The sequence below is a fragment of the Equus przewalskii genome, chromosome 7, assembly GCF_037783145.1.
Source record: "Equus przewalskii isolate Varuska chromosome 7, EquPr2, whole genome shotgun sequence".
Lineage (NCBI taxonomy): Eukaryota > Metazoa > Chordata > Mammalia > Perissodactyla > Equidae > Equus > Equus przewalskii.
In genome coordinates, this window is record NC_091837.1 from 23,658,233 (window position 1) to 23,679,415 (window position 21,183).

The following is a 21,183-nucleotide window of genomic DNA, read 5'->3' on the forward strand; positions in this document are numbered from 1 at the left end:
ACTCAGCAAATGCTGGTCAAATGAGAGACTGAGTGAATGCTGCGCATTGATTATATTTGACTTCACAGTGAGGAAAATGAAATCCTTGATGTTATTGTTTGATCTCAGAGTAATTGACAGTAGCCCTAAAGTGTTTAGTAATTTTAGGAGCTTTGGCATTGTTTAGGAGTATTTAAATGTGCCTGTCTTTGGACCCAGCAAATCTGCTTTTAGGAATGTATCCTCCAGGAAAGCTCACACAAGTATACACAGTGATGTACATATGGAAGAGACAATTACTACAGCATGGTTTATAATGGTGGAAAAATGCAACAACTCTAATGTCCATTGAAAGGAGATAGGGTCAATAAAATGAGGCACACCTATACCTAGGAGGCATTAAAGTGAAATTGACCTGTTTTTTGACTCAGAAAGAATGTGCAGAATTTGTCGCTAAATGCCAAAAGGCAAGTTGGAAAACAGTGTGTAAAGCATGGTCTCATTTCTGTAATAATACTATATATAAATGTGTGTGTGCCTCGCTAAACTCTGAAAGGACATGTTCTAAACCCTTAATGCCATTGATTTCTGAGGGATGGGATTTGGAGAACTTATACTTTCCACACATAATCCCATAGTGGCTTGGGCCTCTGGTACCAGCTGGAACCTGGCCCTGGTCCCTGCCAGTCAGTTTGGAGGCAGCGCTGGGGGCTTGTGCGATCCTGGCCTGGGGGCTCCCACCTGTGCATGTGTAGACTCTGTCCACCCCACGTCATCCCAGACCTGACACTCAGCCCCCTGCTCAGTTTCCACAAAAACAGAAGGCCCATTCACACAAGACAGCTTTGTTGAAAATTTGGGAATCACCAGAAAAGGTCACAGATAACCGCACTTCACAGCAGTTTACCTAAAACTGCTTATTGAACCTTGTTCTCATTCCTGATGATGCCTCCCTGGGGGCTTCCTTGCCTGCATTCACCCCACACAGCACTTGGCCCTCTGCTCCCTCCTTTCTCCTGGAGTGCCCCAGGACGCCATGTTCTTCTCCCTCTGCTAGCCAGACAGCTCTTCTTAGCTTGATTTCCAAACCTGCAAGACAAGCCCGTGTAGAGGGTCTGTTAATGAGGAAACTCCCCACTTAGTGACATCCACCTCCCTAGAAGACGGTTGTGGTTATATATTGAGGAGGGGGCTTCGTACATACGTTTCTGTAGTATTTAATTTTTCTTAACTACAAGCATGTAGCTTGTGTTGCTTTTGTATTCAGAACAAAACCCAGAAAGATAAACAAACAAATCCTCCCAAAGCCCTGTGTGCTAATCTCTGTGGCTAAATCGTGGTCCCAGCTGGGTTGGAGGGACCGTGGCCAAGTGGTTGAGCCTCCCCCTTATGGGGAGGAGAAATCTGAGCCAAGGATCATGGGCACAGTTTCTGCTCTGATAAAGACCTCATGGGAATTTGGAAATTTGCACTTTGAAGAGAGGCCCTCAGTACGTTGCATGTGCTCTGGAACATAAATATCGGGAGGTATTTCCATCCTGATGGGAAGAGAAATGGCCCACTGTTCCAGGAGGCCTTCCTGGTCACCTGAGAGCCCGCAGGCAGGGCCTCCCTGCAGAGAGATCAGGGCACCACAAGGCGACTTCTGTTTTTCACGCTTAACGCATTTAAAGAAATAAATCCCAAATTGCCATGCGGACACTAACAAAGAATGCCGGTGGTGACAATGCTGTCACACCACCACCACCACCAGCACCAAAGCATGGCCCTTCTCTCCTGGGCTCCCTCTGCTGCCGAGTCCCGAGTCCCGTGCTAACCCCCTGTCCTGTCTCCTCACGACAAGGCCATGCTTCCATCCCTTCTGTTTTACAGACGGGCAAAAGGAGGCTTGGCGAGATGAAGCTTGCACAGTCACTCAGCCGCCGAGGGCAGAGCCGGGGTCTGTACCCCCACTGGCTGACCCCAGACCCCTAGTTCTGTTTCTGCGTGGGCATCTTAGCACAAACAAGGGAGAAACTCTAAAAGTCGGGACATTAAACAGTGGGTATTGCTGAGGGATGGCGAGTTTACAGGGCATTTTATTCTTCTTCTCTATATCTCTATTGTTTGAATTTTTATGACAAGCATGTATTAATCTTTACTGGTTTTATGAATATGAAAGGATAGATCATGGTGATGGTGGGAAATATATTTTTTAAAGTACTGTTATTTGCTTTGTTCCTTGCCTTTGCTGTGGCTTCACCTCCATATTATTTTTCTTTCTTTTTAACTTTATTGATATATATGTATCACATACCATACAGTTCACCCATTTAAAGTATACAGCTCAATGGCTTTTAGTATATTCACAGAGTTGTGCAGCCGTCACCACTGTCTAATCCCAGAGCATGTTCATTACCCTAAAAAGAAGCCCCATACGCATTAGCAGGCACTCCCCATTCCCCCTCCCCCCAGCCCCTGGCAACCACCAATCTACTTCCTGTCTCTATGAATTTGCCTATTCTGGACATTTCATATAAATGGAATCATGCAATCTGTGGTCTTTTGTGTCTGGCTTCTTCAGTGTTTTCAAGGTGTATCCGTGTTGTAGCATGAATCAGTGCTTCACTCCTTTTTATAGCTGAATAATATTCTATTCATTCATGTGGATATGCCACATTTTATTTTTCCGTTCATCAACTGATGGACATTTGGGTTGTTTCCACATTTTAACTGTTATGAATAATACTGCTATGAATATTCGTGTACACGTTTTTGTGTAGAGGTTTGTTTTAATTTCTCTTGTGTATATACCTAGGAGTAGAATTGCTGTGTCAGATGGTAACTCCATGTTTAACCATTTGAGGAACTGTCAAATTGTTTGCCATCCACACTATTTCTTTCTTTCTTTTTTGCTGAGGAAGATTCACCTGAACTAGCATCTGTGCCGATCTTCGTCTGTTTTGTATGTGGGTCACTGTCACAGCATGACTGACGAGTAATGTAGGTCTGCGCCTGGGAACTGAACCAGGGCCGCTGAAGCAAAGTGCGCCAAACTCAACCACTTGGCCAGGGGGCTGGCCCCCATCCATACTATTTCTTGACTTAAACCAGGACCCACCTGGTGCTTCTGGGTGCAGCCGTAAGGCAGGATCAGATTTCAGAGAGCTGTGGGCACTTAACTAACAAACCCTCGATTGTGGTTTTGGGACAAGGTGAAGGACTTGTCATTCAGATTTCAAAACCTTTAAAAACATTCGCTCTGGCGGAGGAGAGTCCCTGCAGGTGTCTGAGGCCTGGGCTCTGATGACGGCTGTGTGAAGTTCACCGTTAAGGGCCCTGTGACTGGGTGGCGGTATCGTTTCCGAGTCACCTCCCCACAGACAGCAGGGAGAGAGCACTGGGGCTGAGCACTAAGGGCTGGCCTTCCCCTGTGCCAGCGCCAGCAGGCGGGACCTGACCGTGGCGTGTCCTGCTCCTGGAGAAGGAGGCAGCTCCGTCCAGATATAGATGCCGGAGGAGGCGGGGGGCTGCTGCGAGTCAGGGAGCGATGCACAAATAGCAGAGGGGCCTCCAGATGTGAACAGGCGGCAAGGAGAGGGTGTGAGGCTAAGACAATGCGCTGTGACAAACGACTGTCTCCTCATTTGTTGAGGAGATTCGAGAGTGCTGTGCTTTGGGAGGGAGCGTAAGATGGAGGGAGAGTCCTCCCGTCTGCAAGTCTGTGAAACTATCACAACAAAACACAGCCCACACCGGGAACCTGTTTATAAAAAAGAGGAATGGCCTCAGTTCAAATGTATCATGTTCCTCTCCTTTGAACAGGGAGGTTATAAAACTTAATTATAAAACATAATTCTATGGCCATCAATGGCTTCCTGAGGCTGACAGCAGTATCACAAGCCCAAAGGTCTGTGGGGTGAATAATATAGAGGCTAAAGTCAAGTCACCCTGGGCAAGGGGAGTCAGCCCACCAGGAACAGGCCACCCTCATGTCTCGGGGCCTGGACAATAGTGCCAGCACAGGCCCAGGTGGCCTTTTTTCTAAATGTTTAAAAGTGATAAATCAAGTGACAGGCTGTTGAGTAAACACCCTACCTTGACAGTTCTACTTTAACACAAGCTGGTGCAAACGTAGAATTTGGGGATTCCTCTGAGTTTTGCATTTGGCGGGCAGCATGGGGAGAGCCAAGCCGGCAACTACATACTTGTCTTCCTGCCCCTGGCTCCATCCTTGGCCACCCTTCAGGCCTCTGGGGGCACACTAGGGGCACAGCTTACTCTCAGAGACGACTTCAGGAGGACACCCCACAGACCCCAGAGGTGAGCCTGGGTGATTTGGAAGAGAAGATCCTGGGGTTCAGGGCACCCAGAGTGTGATGTAGGCGCAGGGGAGCACACATCTCTAAAGGGGACACTTTCTTCTCAGCTCCACCTGACTCTTACCATCTGGACATGCAGGCCTACCATCACCAGACTTCTCTGATTTTTCAAGAGAGGTTTGAAATCCAGGTTTCCATATGAAATCTCCTAATTTTTAAAGCACCAAATGAACCAAACAAAGCACATCTGCAGATTTAGCCCTGGGACCACCAGTTTGTATCCTCTGACCTGCAGATAGCATGCAGGTCCAAGGCCCTTGATGCCTTAACCAAGCCTTAACCCTCCAGCTGTCCTTCTTAAGACTTCTCAACACAAATGGAAGGTGTGGCATGCAGAATTTTTGTTGTTAGTGCTGTTGAGTCAATTCTGACTCCTAGCGACCCTGTGAACAGGACCCTGCCGGGTCTTTTTGCACCATCCTCTCACCCTCTGTCGCCATGTCAGACAATGCTCTGCTCTGTTCATAGTTTTTTCATGGCCAGTGTTTTCGGAAGTGGGTGGCCAGGTCCTTCTTCCTAGTCTGTCTGAGTCTGGAGGCTCCGCTGAAACCTGTCCACCGTGGGTGACCATGATGGTATTTGAAATACTGGTACCCTAGCTTTCAGTATCATGCAGCTACCACAGTATGACAAGTGACAGACCGAGTGGTGTGGTTCCCTGACTGGGAAACAAACCTGGCCTGGGGCAGTGAGAGTGCTGGATCTTAAGCACTAGACCACCAGGGCTGGCTGGCATGCAGAATAATGGTCCCCAAAACATCTCTGTCCCAATCCCTGAAACTTGTGAATACATTACCTTACACGGCAAAAAGCCTTTTGCAAGTATAATTAAATTAAGGATCTTGAGGTGAGATTATCCTGGATTATCTGGGAGAGCCAATGTAATCACAAAGGTCTTTATAAGAGGGAGACAAGAGGGTCAGAGTCAGAGGAAGAGATATGATAAGGGAAGAAAAGGTCAAAGAGAATGGTGAGATGGCTGGCTTTGTACAGGAAAGGGGCCACGAGCCAAGGAGTGATGGCAGCCTCTAGAAGCTGGAAGGGGAAAGGAAATGGCTTCTCCACGAGAGCTCCCAGAAGAGGAATGCAGCCCTACTGACAGCTTGACTTTGGCCCTTAAAACCCATTTCGGACCTCTGACCTTGAGAACTGTAAGACAGTTTGTGTGCTTTAAGCCACTGAGTGTGTATTCATTGTTACAGCACAGACAGGAGACGAATACAGAAGGGGCCTGGGGAGAGTGTCGCAGGCCCCCTCCCTTGTGCCCCTCCTCACACTTGTTTCCCAGCCTGCAGTGCCTTCCCCTCACCTCCTTCTGGCTGAGTCCTTGGTGGCTGTCCTCCAGGGCTACCTAGCTGAGTGTTCCTGCAGCCCTTGATGTTGATCTGCACTTTGACACGGACTCTCTTAGAGCCATGGCATCCAATTGGGTTAAAATCACTTTGAGAGCACTTAAAAAATATTAATATCTGGGCCCACCCCCAATCAGTTGAACCTAGGGGTGGAGCCTGGGCGTGGACAGGCTTTAAAAGCCTCCGGGTGTTTCTCATGGACAGTCAGAGCTGAGAACCTCAGTAATGGAGCCTTCATATTCTCTCACTCTCTTGTGTGTGTATGCTGTCTCTTGGATGTCTTTTCACAGGGCCCAGACCAGTGCCTGGCACTGAGTAGGCCTTTAATAAATGTTTGCTGACTGACTAACTGAGACTGTGCGTAGAGCACAGGGCTCTTCTAGTAATAATTAAGTGACTTGCGTTTCATTCACTTAGCACTAAACCAAATGCTCAGTAACTACTAGTATATTGAACCAAATTACCTACGGCAGTAAGTGGTTATTCTAAGTAAGCCTTCTATGAGTTTTCAGAGAAATTCTTCCATGGTCTCACTTGTGCCTGCCTTGTTTGTTTCATTCATTCCATCACTCATTCATTCAGTAAACACTTCTGTGGGCACCTACGACGTGCCAGGCTGTGAACGAAGCTGTGAGGAAATGGAGATGAACACTATTGCTGCAACTTGATGAAGGAGACAGGTGTGGGCCCAAAGAATTATTGCGTGTACCACAGCTGCCACCCGCCATTACTCTCTAGTGACAATCATAAGCCTGGTGCTGATTCTTTTGGGCATGAGTAGCACCTTCGTGAACACTGTAGTCTAAGAGCAGGGGTTCTCAAAGCTGTGGCCCCAAGACCAGCAGCATTGGCCTCACCTGGGGACTTGTAAGAAATACAGATTCCCAGCCCCCATCCCACACTCACTGAGTCAGAAACATCCGTCTGTGCTTTAACAAGCCTTCCTGGTCATTTTGAGGCCTGACAAAGTTCGAGAACTCCTGCCTTAAAGCCACGCTTTTCAACCTTGGCCACACATTCAGATCCCCTGGGGAGCTTTTAAAAAATATGACTGCTCATGCTCCACCCCAGACCAATTAAGTCAGGATCTCCGGAAATGGGGCCTGGGCCTCAGAATGTTCAAAGCTCCCCGGATGAATCAGATGAACCACCGCCTTGGCAGGCGACAGGCCAGTGTGAGGAGGCCAATAAACGGCCCCGCTGAAGCCAACCGGCGTGCCCTGGGCAGGGCGGCAGGGGCTCCCACTGCCCCCGAGTCGGCTTTGCAGGGGGCCCTGGGAATGCTCTCCACGTCTGCACCTCCATCTCCGATGGTTCCTCTCCCAAGCATGAACTTTGTTTAGACGTGTAGCAGAACCTGCCTTTTCAGCTAACACTTGCAAAGTAGGCTCAGAAAAGAAGTGTCAGTGATGCTGAAGCTGCCAACTCTGTGCTTGTTGAGCAGTCATTCTTGATCAGTCATTCGGGAAAAGAGAGGAAGAGGTGAATCACCTACAGAGTGGTTTGTGCTGAGAATGTTCCCTGAGATCCTTGGAACGCTCTGGGTATGAGTAACTCCAGGCACTTGTGGATTCCTTCCTGTCATCTTTGGTTTAGTGTTCTATTTCTGAAGTGAGTTATACCATACGTTACATTTATAATTTACATATATCAGTTATGTGATAATTTATGTAATTATAAATTATAATTTATAATTATATATATGGTAATTAGCAAGGGCATAGAAAGTCTAATAATCACAAGACCAGTACGCCTGTTGAGTGCTTACTGTGTATGAGGCATTACACTGAGCACTTTACACAGATTGTCACAACAAGCTTCAGAACAGTTCAGTGCTATGTTTTATCATGTTACTGCCTTTTTCAAGATGAGGAAACTGAGGATAAGGAATGTGAAGTTACTCACCCGAGGTCACGCAGAAAATGGCAGAGCCAGGATTTGAACCCAGGTTTATCATCAAAGGTCATAGTTTTAGCCCCAGTCTCCACTGGCTCATAGTGAGTAGTAGCACATGTATATACTACTATTAAAATTATATAGTACAACATGTAAATAAAGGGCTACTGGACAGTGTTTTCTTTATACATATAATTATACGTAACATGCAATTGTATATAATATAAACTCAATGAATGCTAAACATGAAAATGTTACCATTTAAAGCTACTTATATAGTATCAAGTACAGTTCATTTGCATCTGTCACCAATGATGTTGTGTCTAAAGACCATTTCTGGAATGTTGCATTGGGAATATATGGCTTCTTTGAAAATACTAGGTGATTACTGAGATACAATACTAAAGGAAAAAAGCAGAGTACAAAAGTGTTTATATGTATGATACCAATTTTGCAAAAAAAAAACCCACATATATTTTATATGCATGGGGAAAAATGGAAAGAAAGTGCGCCAGATCTTTCACAGAAATTATGATTGGATGTTTGGACTACAAGAGGTTTTTAGTTTCTTCTTGATACTCAGGGCCAGACCGAGACACTAGAGTGCCCCAAACAAGCTGATATTTGGCATTGCTTCAAGCTGTCCTCGTTCAATTTTTGTTCTACGTTTATTTAGTGGACAGGGAGGCACTGGTTACCTATTGACACATATTGTGTACAAATATAGATTCATTTCCTGATTTAGTCCTGCAGACCAAGGTAGAATTCATGTTCTGGGGAAAAAATTATTTCACATTTTTCTGTGGCTTTTGTTCTCTCTATTTGTAAAATTCCAAACCCCACAATCACTGGGAGACATATTAGTTTAAAGTGTAGATACTAAAATAAACTAGTCATTTCCAACCCTTTGCCAGGCATAATTCAGGTTTCTGAATTTCAGCTGACTGCAACATGCATGGTAAAAAAGCACTGCACAGACAGGCTGATGGCATCAAGGAGTGGTTTTGTTTGTTTTTATATTGTATTTCTCTCTTCCTTGCGTTTTGCCAGTAACATAAGGAGCCTCATGTGAAGACCTGCCTTAACTCGCACCACATTAACATTTGCATCCATAGACATGTCAGCACTCTTTGCTCACTCTAGAAAATTTGGAAAATACACAAAGAATGACTTTCCAAATCAGGAAGCAGTCTCACAGAATGAATTGAGACTTGTTCCTTTTTCTTCTGTTTTTTGGAAAATTTGTGGAGAATTGGTATTCTTCCGTAAATATTTGGTAGAATTCACCAGTGAAGCCATCTGGTCCTTGGCTTTTCCTTGTGGAAGTTTTAAAATTACTAATTCAATCTCTTTCCTCGTTACAGATTAATTCAGATTTTCTATTTCTTCTTGAGTCAGTTTTGGTCATTTGCATCTTTCCAGGAATTTGTCCATTTCATCTGAGTTATCTGATTGGTTGGCATACGGTTGTTCATACTCTTTTATTTCTGTAAGTTCAGTCTTGGTGTCCCCTCTTTCATTGCTGATTTTAGTAATTTGAGTCTTTTTCTCATTTTTTCTTGGTTAGTCTAGTAAAGATTTGTCAATTTTGTTGATCTTTTCAATGAATGATGGCTTGTTAGGTGTTCATTTTTTAAATTATACCACATAAGTTATGTATATTTTACATATAATGATTTGTATTTATAAAATATTGCAGGATAAAAATGGAGAAGAAAGAAAGGAAAGAAGAATCATGGTGCAGTTAATTGTCTTAAGAAAGCTACTAGGGCCACAGATCCTATCTTTGAGTTTCACACTGAATTGTTTTCTTATTCATATAAACTAATTTCTAAATTCTTGAGAATTCTATCTTTTGAATGAAACTAGTATGTGCTCCAGAAGGCGAGGAAGTAGTTGATTCACTGTGAGATATTTAGGTGAAAAGTGATAAAATGAAACAGTGTTCGTGCTAGAGCTGACAGTACTGACAGTCGGACAATATATGAGAGTTACCGTAAAAAGTACCACAAACTGGGCTGCTTAAAACAGCAGAAATTCACTCTCTCACAGCAGTCTGAAGTCAAGGTGTCCGCAGGGCCATGCTCTCTGTGAAACCCATAGGGAAGAATCCTTCCTTGCCTCCTCTAGCTTCTGGTGGTTGCCAGCACTCCTTGGCGTTCCTTGGCTTAAGCTGTATCACTCCAATCTCGGCCTCCATCAGCACTCGGCCGTCTTCTCCCTGTGTGTTCTCTCCTCTTTATAAGGACACCAGGACGTCATACTGGATTAAAGGCCTACCCTATTCCAGTATGACCTCATCTTAACTAGTTACATCTGCCGCGACTCTATTTCTAAATAAGGTCACATTCTGAGGTACTAGGGGTTAGGGCTTCAATGTATCTTTCCTGGGGATACAATCAACTCGTCACAGCCATGTTCTAAGCTAATGTGAACATTCATCTCTCCAATTTTTTTTCTGCTTCTTCTCCCCAAATCCCCCCTGTACATAGTTGTCTATTTTAGTTGTGGGTCCTTCTAGTTGTGGCATGTGGGGTGCCGCCTCAGCATGGTCCAATGAACGGAGCCATGTCCGTGCCCAGGATCCGAACCAGCAAAACCTGGGCCGCCAAAGCAGAGCAGGTGAATTTAACCACTCGGCCACAGGGCTGGCCCCTGTCTCTCCAATTTTTAAAAGTATACCAAAGTGTCTTTTCTGCTTACCATGGTCCTTTTTTTTAACCTCTTCCCTAGATTGAAGATATGTTTAACGAAATCAAATTTGGTGAATATGTGGACACTGGAAAGCTAATTGACAAAATCAACTTACCAGATTTCCTCAAAGTTTACCTTAATCACAGGCCACCTTTCGGTAACACTATGAGTGGCATCCAACGGAGCTTTAACATTCTGGGTTTTACCAATTCAAATGGAAAAAAGGCTATTCGAAGAGAGGATTTCCTGAAACTGCTTCTAACTAAAGGTAAATACATAAATAGGAATATCGTATACCATCCTTGGGCCATTCCCGTTGGAGAGACCCGAGTTTGGGGAGACAGACCCCCTGACATCCTGAAGTTGACAGGGCTTCAGCCATGAGGGATGTCACTTACTGACTCGCACAGCTGGCAAGGGTGGCATAATGGCAAAGGATGCTGACCTGGGAACCGGAAGAATGCGACTTATGTCTCAATTCCTGAAACTGCAAGATTCAGTGTCCTCACTTGTAAACTGGGAATAAAAGGGCCAGCCATCCATCTCACAGGGCTGTTATGAGAGTGGGATGTGTTTGTGAAATAAAACCACACCAAAGTAAGATTTTTCATTTTTATCTACTATTTTCCTCATTATTTTGTGTGAGGAAGTCAAGTAGGCTTTCTCTCTAGGTGATCATTTTATCTTAGTCAAACTGGTGGTTCTAATGTGAGGGAGTTTGAAATGAAGACAAACGCTGTCCTTATCAGAAAGTTGTCCTGTTTCTCCATACAAACCCCCATATATTTCCCCTGTTTGGAGTACTATTTTTAACACCATATAAGAAACTGTATATGTTTGACAGTAATATGGGACTCTCTAGATTGTTTTTGTGTCTCAAGCAAAGGAAAGAGTGGAATAATTCTCTTGAAGACCTCAGAGTGGTGACACTAAGCTCTGACATTGTGCTTAGTGCCAGGAGCTGAACGGCCACCTCTTTGCTTTCCGACACCCAGGTGAGCACATGACGGAAGAGGAGATGTCCGATTGCTTCGCTTCGCTGTTTGGACTGAACCCTGAGGGGTGGAAATCCGAGCCTGCAGCCTCCTCTGTCAAAGGTACCGTGGCCGGCTCTGTCTGGGCATGCAGCCGTGGCTCGCTAATTTGTTGTAGACTTAAGTGCATTTATTTCTTCTGACTGGTGCAAGCCACTCTCCTTAATACCGTGCACACAACAAAGCGAGTCTGTTGGGAGCCCAACATGAATAAGTTATGAAAAGACCAGTGAGCGGTGGTTCTGTCTGAGAGATGAAAGCCTTTGTTCCCGTGCTCTGTCCGTCCTTTGTGTCTTCTGGCCTTGTTTTTCCCTTTATTCCACTGACTTGGTCTTCATCTTCCCGGCTTGGCTGGGTGAATATTGGCCACTGGGAGAGGATACAGTTCAGAAGCTGTTTCAGAAGAAGAGGTATTATCGAGAGAGACTTGAATAAGGAGAGGGCAGTGACTTGGTAAGCTGCACAAGCCTGACTTCAAGCTGCCAGAACTTTAAAGTTTTTAAAGATCATCCACCTCTCCTTTCCTGCCTGAGGAGTTCCCACCTCCTTCTTTCAGTTCACTAGAGGGAGGAAAATGGATCTGAAGTTAGGGTTGTGAATTTAAGCTCAGGAGGAACCAATCCAAACAGCTCTCCTGGGTCTGCTTGTGTGGAATGTCTCCACTGACGAGCCCGGGATGCTGCCCCACTGCCCCTATGGTGGGCGAGTCACCACCATTACGGAGACTGGAGTCAGGAGCGGAGATTCCTCACCAGGCTTTCTTCTCCCTCTCCTTTCATTGTCCATTTTCAATTTCAAATTAAACAAACTTCCTAAACTCGGACAATTCTAGACTCCAGTGTCTGATGGGTCATTTCCAATAAGCAAGCTCCCCTACCTCACTCCTTGTGCTCCTGGGCTCTCAGGATGTAACTTTCCCAATTGTTACATGTTTATGTGTGTTCTTAGGCATCTCGAAACAGTGGCATCAACGATACCCTGCAGTTGGGGCTTTCCAGTGAAGTTGCAGAGATCTGGGGAACCGTGCTCCAAACCATAAAGGATTTTAAGCCGTTTCCACCCAGGGGTTTTCAGGGAATCAAAGCCAAACCACAGCACAGAGCACCTCTCACTTTTTAGTATCGCTTCCATGTATTTTTGGAAAACACTTCTGAGTTAGAAACCTAATCATTATGAAGGCATTTGTTTTCTTTTTTTGTTTGGCTAGGTTCAGAAATCTGCTTTGAAGAAGAACTTCCAGACGAAATCACTGCAGAAATATTCACGACTGAAATTCTTGGCTTAACTGTCTCAGAAGATTTCAGACAAGATCCCGTGGTCGGTACAGTCATAAGGAATGTTTGACGCGCACAGGACTCTGTGTGTGTGTGTTTTTTCCCCAAGAGGCACTGCTTTTCCCACATTTTCCTGTCCCCACTCTAATCTTGAGAACATTTAGACATTAAAAGCAAATTTCTATTAAGCCATGGAATTCACAAAGTTGGCCATTCTGCTGTTTCTCAAATAGAAAAGTGGGTGGAGGCAAGAAGAACGCTGGCAGCTGGGTGTCAGTGGTGGCTAGGTACCCTGGCCTGTCTTCACTCCCGGTCTCAGGCAGCGCCACCCAGGGGGGTTGAACAGGACATGGGGGTCACATGGTCCTTGGGGGCAGAGAGAGCCTCAGCCAGCAGCAGGCCTTCCTCATGACACGTGTGGCCTTATTCCCTTCCCCTCAAGTGCCACCTGAACCCTTAGCCTAATGTGGGTCCCCCCTGCCTACTGTTGGGCTGCGGTGGGGGTGCTGGGCGCTCTGGGCTTGTTAGAGTCCCTGATTGCACCTTCTTATCAGCAAAACACCCAAGCAGTTGTGTGTGGCCGTTATGAAGAGCATCGCTGGCCATGCTTAACCCCGGTGGCAACTGCCAGAGAGAATGCAAAAAGCACCCCCAGAGCCCGTGGGTGCTGCACCTGGACCAGAAACCACACAGCCAGCCCCACGGGGCAGAACTCAGCAGCTAAAGTCTGTGAGCCCCCCTCCCGCGCGCGCTCACACACACAGACACACGTGCTTGATCCACCGCCTCCCGCTCCGCTGGCCTTCAAAACACGTAGTAGGCAAAAACAGCCAGTTCCCCAGCTGAGGGGGTGTTTGGGGAACATCCTTAACTTTTCAGCAGTGTTTGACCTTGAAAATAGAGGACCATCATTGTGCAAACAGATGAAAGTTGTGGTCTGATTTTAGAGTTTGGTCGTCAGTTAGGAGGGCTCATTCGGGCAAATGTGCCACATGTTGTTCTCCACGCTTACTCAGTCCAACACACCCTCCCACCCAAACCAGGTCCTTCCCCAGGGAAACCAGCATTTGAGGTGACATTTCTGATCCCTGTAAAGGTACGTTCTCTGCAGGAGCAGAGATCTGTGTGAGAGAAATGGAAAGGCAGCGCCCTCTTCCTCCATGCACAGAGCCCTCCCCACTGCGTGGCGTCCACTCGGAAGCCTGAACACCCTGGAACACGGAATGGAACCGTGTGCCTCAAACCAGGCTGTGTCACCATGACCTTGGGAGAGATGGCGTGGGCCGAGGTTCTGCAGCGCCTGCTCATCACAGTGCGTCACCAGGGCTTTGCAACCTGGTTTACATTTTGTTCTTTTTAAAAAACACAAAAAGAAAAACAAGCTCTATGAATCAATTTGGCAGCTGCTAAGGGCCTAGGAGATATATTACCAACCCAGTTAAAAAGTTCCTGGGGGGCCAGCCCCATGGCCGAGTGGTTGAAGTTCCACTTGCACTGCGTTGGTGGCCCAGGTTTGCAGGTTTGGATCCTGGGTGTGGACCTACCCCACTCACTAGCCAGGCTGTGGCGGTGTCCCGCATACAAAGTGGAGGAAGATTGGCACAGATGTTAGCTCAGGGCTAATCTTCCTCAAGCAAAAAAAAAAAAGTTCCTGGGGACATTTTAGGGAACAGGAAACTCTCAAATGACTTGTTGTTCTCTCCAAAAAAAAACCCCCTCAGAATTAGATGCAGTCTGGACACCAACCAGAGACTTCTCTCATTAAATCCAGCATGCTCTAATTTTGTTCTTATTGGGATAATTGTCTTGACCAGAACTGGCCAGCAACCAGTTGGACCCACTATGGCTGGACCAGTGAGCTGGAACCACCGTCAAACCCAGGCTGAGGTGCTCCCTCTATGCTGAGCCAGCTTCCTACATCTCTCTTTAAGCCAGGATGGGGGGTGGGGGGACCTGGTTATAACATTCATCCAGGAAGGCCAAAACAGCAAGGACAGCGGGATCAGTGTTGGTGGCATTCCCACCCCGCTCCCAGCCTGGCCTGGCCAGTGGGGCCCTTCTCACCTCCAGGAACCCTTTCTGAAGATCTCTCAACCTGTTTGACCAAGGCGGAGAGTGGCACCTGTGCACATTCCAGCCCCAGGCAGGCCTCTTCGCCCCCTGCCCCAGGCAGGCCCACCTGCTGGCCACACAGGTAGTGAAGAGGCAGGGCATCGGCACCCCGTGCAGGGGAGGAGGCAGACGGCGGCCTTCCTGCCAAGTGAGCAGAGAATTCAGACTCCAGCAGTGTGGGTGGCTGAGCAGCGATGACAGAAAAGGAGGAAGGAGAGAACGAAGATAGTATCGCTGGGCTTGCACATCAAGACTTAGGGACAGAAAAAGCACATTGTGATGTTCCTTTGGGAAAAGAATACCACTTCAGATGGAGCCTCTGGCTACTGACCTTGACCTCCTGGTTTGTTGCTTCTAGAGTTCAGGAACATGTAAAATAGCAGTGGTCTTCCAGGAGCCACCAAAGCCTCCCCCAACCTCCACTCTCTACTCCAGACCCCCCAGACCCCTGCTGAGCATGGTGAGTGTCTTATCTGCACAGTGACTGCTCTGGAAGCCACAGGCTGGGCAGGGCTCGTCTCTGCTTCTGCCATTGAGTGGCTCCGTGTGCCCTTGGGTGTGGCTAATCTCTTAAACCTCAGTTTCCTCCTGGAACAACCCCTGGGGTGGTTGTGAGGATTAAAAGAGATACTGCAAGTAAGGCGTTACTGGCAGAAGGTGGTGCTCAAAATAGGACGCAGCTATTGTCGTTCTGGGCAGAAACCGTGCCTGGGCCTGGGAAGACGTTTGCTGAGAATTAACGTCTCCCAACTCCCGAGTTTCAGCATCAGTAACACTTGTTCTGACAGGAGCCTCTGCTAGTTCTGACAACGGGCCCTCAAAAAATATTTGTGGAAAGATCAAATGAATGAATTTGGAGCATCAGTGCTTTTGAATAAAAGTGACTGCTGGTCCTCACAGGCCCTCTGCATCAGGGTCGGCAAACTGTCTCTGTAAAGGGCCAGAGAGTAAATATCGAGCCTCTACTGGCCAAGTGGGCTCCCTTGCAATTCCTCAGCTCGGCTGCTGGAGCTAAAAAGCAGCCACAGACAATCCAGAAAAGAATGATGTGGCTGCGTTCCAATCACGTTTATTTATGGACACTGGAATTTGGATTTCATGATAGTTTCCACCTATCATGAAATCTTCTTTTGATTCTTTTCAACCGTTTGAAAATGTGAAAACCGTTCTCAGCTTGTGGACCACACAAAAACAGCAGCCCTGGTTTGTCCCGCAGGCTGGGGTTGGCTCCACCTCAAGGGCCAGGATTACTCATTCCAACAGATGTGTGCAAGTAGAATGAATCTGTACAAAATACCTGATTAGTACTCTCCAAAAATGTCAAGGTCATGACAAACAGGAAAGGACTGAGAAACTGTTACAGATGGGAGGAGGATAAGGAGACACAATGCCTAAATGCAAAGTGGGACCCTGGATTTCTGGAACAGAAAAAGGACGTTAGGAAAAATTGGTGAAACCCAGATAAAGTCTGCAATTTAGTTACTAGTGTTGCACCAATGTTGATTTCTCATCAGTGTGTCGTGATAATCAATGATCAATGGTATCAGTGATCGATGCCTCATGGTTCCATAAGCTGTGCGCACCAGGGAAGCTGGTGAAGTGTCCATGGGAACCCGTGGTTCTACCTTTGCAATTCTCCCATGAATCTAAAATTATTTCAAAATTAAAACTTTTTAGAAAATGAAATCCGTGCCACCTTTCTGACTCAGCCACCCCTAAATTGTTTTCATGATCTGCCCTGTGCCTCTTAGTTCTCAAGCAAATGCTCCTGAGGCCGGTGAGGACCCACTGCTCCTGGGTCACCGCCCTTGCTGTCTGTCCTCTGCGAACACGACCCTCGGCTGTGCTTCGAGGCAATGCAGACAAAAAGGGTCTTTTTTAAAAAGATTCGTGTCCTTGAGCCGCGGCTGCCCTGGACACTGGTGTTTTCGGCCTGAGCGTGTTCTTGAGGGATTTGGCCAGCATTTCCCCTACAGGCCTCTGCTTCAAAATCGCTTGTCATAAATAGATGCAGGGCACTGGGAATCCACGGCAAGTTGCCGCCACCCTCTCATGTGTCGTATAACTACCCTCTGCTAGCTTAACTTAAAGGAATATTTAAAAAAAAAAAAAAAGCCCAAGTTGATGCAACATTCTTCAACGGCAGTGCAATACTGCATGTAGGACCGACCTCAGGGGATAGTTAATAGCGGGGTCCCTGTGCCCCTTAGCTGGTGTTTTCCTGAGCTGCTGATGCCTAAGGCAGGCCTCTTGCCTTTCTAGGTAACAGTGGGTGTGTATCAGTGCCCTGGAGAGAGGCATCAGGCCTGGGAAGGTGGCTTTCCACTGCTGGCACCACTGTCGTTCTTGACAGTCTGAAATCACTGGCAGCACCGCAGAGGAGTTCAGTGCCAAAGCTGCCCCCACGGGAAGAGACCGAGCCCTTGTGTTCCATCTGCACCCCTCACGTTCTCTTGTTGATTGGAAGTCACCAACCACAGGGATGTAAACATGGTATTTATTTTTGTATCTCTTACTGTTCAAAGCGAGTGGGGAGGGGGACGAGTTTAGTTACAATAACTACCCTTGACAGCGCTTCAGACAATACAGGAGCAGGGGCTGTAAGAGTGAGTCCCTCCAGCCCACCGCCAGCGGGTCTGCCCTGGGGAGAGGAGCAGGGCACGAGGACCACGGGTCTGAAACCGAGAGAGCGCCTCAAGAGCAGGCTGGGATTGCGGGGGACGTGAGGCGTGGCAGACCCAGAGCACACAGTCCCCTCCAGGGGGCTGGCCGCTGTCCCGCTTGTCCTCTGCGCGTGTCTGATTTCTTCATAGATGGGCTTTGTTCATTTATCCATTCATGAATTCAGCAAATATTTACTGCGTGCTAGACTGTGTTAGGGCTGGGTATGCAGTGGTGAACAAGACAGGCATGGCCCTTGTCTTTAGGGAGCTAATGTTAACCAAACACATAAATATGTCGTTGCAAACTGTGCTCAGAGTCGTGAAGGAAAAGCTGGGCCCTGTGAGAGAGCACACTAGGAGGGGAATGTGTTCTAGTTAAGGTGGTGAGGGAGGGCTCTCCTAAGATAAGATACTAAAGTTGAGAGCCAGTGATTGGGGGGGGCGGGGGGGCGGGGTGTGGAGAACACTCCAGACAGAGGGGACAGTGTGCACCAAAGGTTTGTGCGGTCCGGCCGTAAAGACGAGGTCTGCAGGGGTCCAGAAGGATCTCGAGTGTTCCTTCAGCGCCCCCATTGTGTGGTTCTGCCTCACAAGTCTGAATAGGAATGTTTTCATGTGGGAAATCAGCAGGAGGAGTGGAGGCCAGCCAAGTCTTCCAAGTGGAAGATCGGGCCATTCTCATTTCTTTATATCCAAAGAGTCTTGATGTGAGATAGGCTGTCACTCAGAGGACGCCGGGAAAGAGCACGAGTCATGTGTGGAGCCAGCCCTGAAGTTGGTGCGTTCTTTCACATGACACTTGCCAAAGCTGAAAAAGCTCACAGTGGGTTTCAGCCCCTTAAACCGTAAGTCCTGAGTCAGCATCTCTTCATCATTCTTAGGTTTCCAGGGATTTCAACATTTTTAAAAACGTAACCATGATTTTCTCAGAGATCTTGTTGTGCCTTCATGCACATTCCCCTGAGTTGGTGGCGATCGCCAGAAGATAGTGAAGCTTCAACAGATGCTTGCCACTTATGACAGAATGGCAGTAACTTGTGGCCCACAGATCCGCTAAGTAATAGTGACCCCTGAGTCAACTCAGCTTGCTAAACCCTGAGATACAATGTGGCATGAAGCATGATCCTTGCCCGTAAGAAGGTTACATTGTAGTGAAGGAAACAGATATGTCAATAATAATTACAGTATCTTGTGATATGATATAGGGGCATCCAGAGCAGATGGGGTGAAAAGGAGCAGGGAAGGTGGAGGAGCAGTTACATAAATGAGGCACTCTAAGCCAATATGAGGGGTACCTGGGAGTGGGGGCAGGAGAGCTACCCAGAGGAGGCAGAGGTCACATTATGGATGGCTTTGTGTGCTAAATCAAGGAGGTTAAACTTGATGATGAAAGTGAAGGGAAAGTGGATCGAATTTGTACCTTAGAGGCATAGGACTGGGTGATGGGTGGGGGGCAGGGTGGCTGGGGAAAGGGAAAACAGTAACAAGATTATTACAGTAGTTTGGGGAGAAGTGAAGGATCGCAACAAGGGAAGAGGCCTTCAGGAATTATGGATAAGTATAAAAATTAAGAGGCAGCTTAAAGACGGTATCAATCCTGATCATCTGTTTGCAGCAATAGAAATTGGCTCTGGTTAGCTTTAGTGGAAAGGGACTTTATTTGAAGACTATTTGGTAACTTACAGAATAAATGGAGAGACTGGAGAAGCAAGTTCTGAACATGAGCAGGAACCAAAGAAGGCCAGGCTGCCAATGGTATTGCCACCCCTGGGAGCTCAGGGCCTCCAGTCCTCTTAGGCTCTCCAATGGCCACTCCTCCTGTCACCCATTTCTCCACTGCCCCGACCCTGCCTCAAAAATCAAAGTCAAAGTCAAAGTCCAACAATGAGATGCCACTTCACCTCCACGAGGATGGCTAAGACGGAAAAGACAGACAATAACAAGTCTTAGTGAGGATGTGGAGAAATTGGAACCCTCATATGCTGCTGGCGAGAATGTAAAATGGTGCAACTGCTTTGGAAAACACTTTGGCAGTTCCTCAAAATGTTAAACGTAGAGTTAGCGTATGACCCAGCAATTCTACTGCTAAATATACTGGCAAGAGGAATGAAAATACACATCTGCACAAAAACCTGTATACTACCGTTCATAGCAACATTATTCATAATAGCCAAAAGTGGAAACAACCCAGTGTCCATCAGTGAATGAGTGGATAAACAAAATATGGTAAATTCATGCAATGGAATATATTATTCAGCCCTAAAAAGGAATGAAGGACTGATACATGCTACAACATAGATGAACTTCTGAAAATACGCCAAGTGAAAGAAGCAGACACAAAAGGACACATATTACATGATTCCATTTACCGAAATGTCCAGAATAAGCAAATCCATGGAGCCAGGACTTCGATTTGTGGTTGCCCAGGGCTGGGGCTGGGGGGGAGGGGGAGAGTGACTGCTAATGGGTAAAGGTTTCTTTTTTGGATGACAAAAATGTTCTACAATTGATTGCGGTGATGGTTTCACAACTGACTCTGAATATACTAAAAACCACTTGAAAAGGGTGAATTTTATGGTATGTTGATTATATTTCAGCAAAGCTATTATTGAAAAAAATCAGTGGCTAGACCCTCCACCAATTGGCTAAGTTACGTCCACACCCGGGATCTAAGTCTCCTGGGGTGAAGAGAGAGATGGGCCCCCTTCAGCTTCTGTGGTCATGGGGCAGCCTCCACCCCAAAGGCTCACCCCAGACTAGGAAGGATATCCAGATGCTGGGCAGCCAAAATGACCGCACAGTGGCAGTGAGGGAGAAGACACTGGGCAGCCTCCTAGATTCCTGCCCTAAGGATGCAGCAAGCCTGTGTGTGGATGGATTCCAACTTTGCTCCAAGTCACTGGGTCATGACCAGACAGTCTGCATTTCATCATTCATTGTTAAAGGAGCGTCTGGATTACATTGTCTCACCTTTGAACACATTAGTCTTTCAAAGCACTTTATATCTACTATCTTTTTATTTTCAAGTAGCCCAACTCTTAGGCAAACCAATGGCTGCATGGATGGATATGCAAATTGTCAATCCACTAGTATCTGAGCTAGTGACAATTTTATAGTTGTGGTTATAGGCAAGAAAAGTACGCAGAGAGGCAGATTGCCCTGTTTGGTTTATAAAAAAAAAAACATTTTGTTTTCCAGGTCTCCCCAGTCTATCTGAAACTCATCATAAGGCCCACACTGCGGGGAAGGCCTTCCCCACGATAACTTGGGATCCCAGTGGGCTCCATCAGTGGTATGCTAGTAAACGTTTACCAACCAGCTCTGGGTGGGGGAGGGACAGGAGGGTCCTGATATACAGACAGCACTTGTCGATTTCCATAGTGTCAATACTCCCACCATGGCTGATGTCCAACTATCAACATTGTGATGAATGTGGAGTGAGGAAGCCCAGAGACTGCCATCGGGACAGTGGAGTTCTGGCCAGAACTCTGCTAACTGGCTATGTGACTACTGGATTTTAGCATCCTTTTCTGAGAAAGGGGGCAGATTTCATCCTCTGCAGCACACTCTCTCTCTCTCACTCTTTTTTTTTGCTGAGGAAGATTGGCCCTGAGCTAACATCTGTTGCCAATCTTCCTCTTTTTGTATGTGGGCTGCTGCCACAGCATGGCCGCCGATGAGTGGTGTAGGTCCGTGCCAGGGAACCAAAGCTGGGCCACTGAAGGGGAGCACGCCAAACTTACCCATTAGGCCTCCAGGGCTGGCCCAGCACACCTTTTCTGCTCCTGTCCCCGAGGAAGGGACTATAGTTCGTTCTG

The 21,183-nt window shown here is 46.9% G+C and overlaps 1 protein-coding gene across 4 annotated transcripts in view; it reads left to right on the forward strand.

Moving 5' to 3' along the window:
* The window catches only part of CFAP251 (cilia and flagella associated protein 251), a 61,619-nt gene extending 48,824 nt beyond the window's left edge, over positions 1-12,795 (forward strand). For all 4 annotated transcript variants that reach the window (XR_011541874.1, XM_070627229.1, XM_070627231.1 and 1 more), the window contains 3 exons: positions 10,322-10,550; positions 11,278-11,379; positions 12,524-12,795. Coding sequence is in view for 3 of the 4 variants with exons in the window: in XM_070627229.1 (XP_070483330.1) it covers positions 10,322-10,550; positions 11,278-11,379; positions 12,524-12,660 (468 nt within the window). In the remaining variant the exon portion in view is untranslated. The remainder of the gene's footprint in view (positions 1-10,321; positions 10,551-11,277; positions 11,380-12,523) is intronic.
* The last annotated feature ends 8,388 nt before the right edge of the window (positions 12,796-21,183 follow it).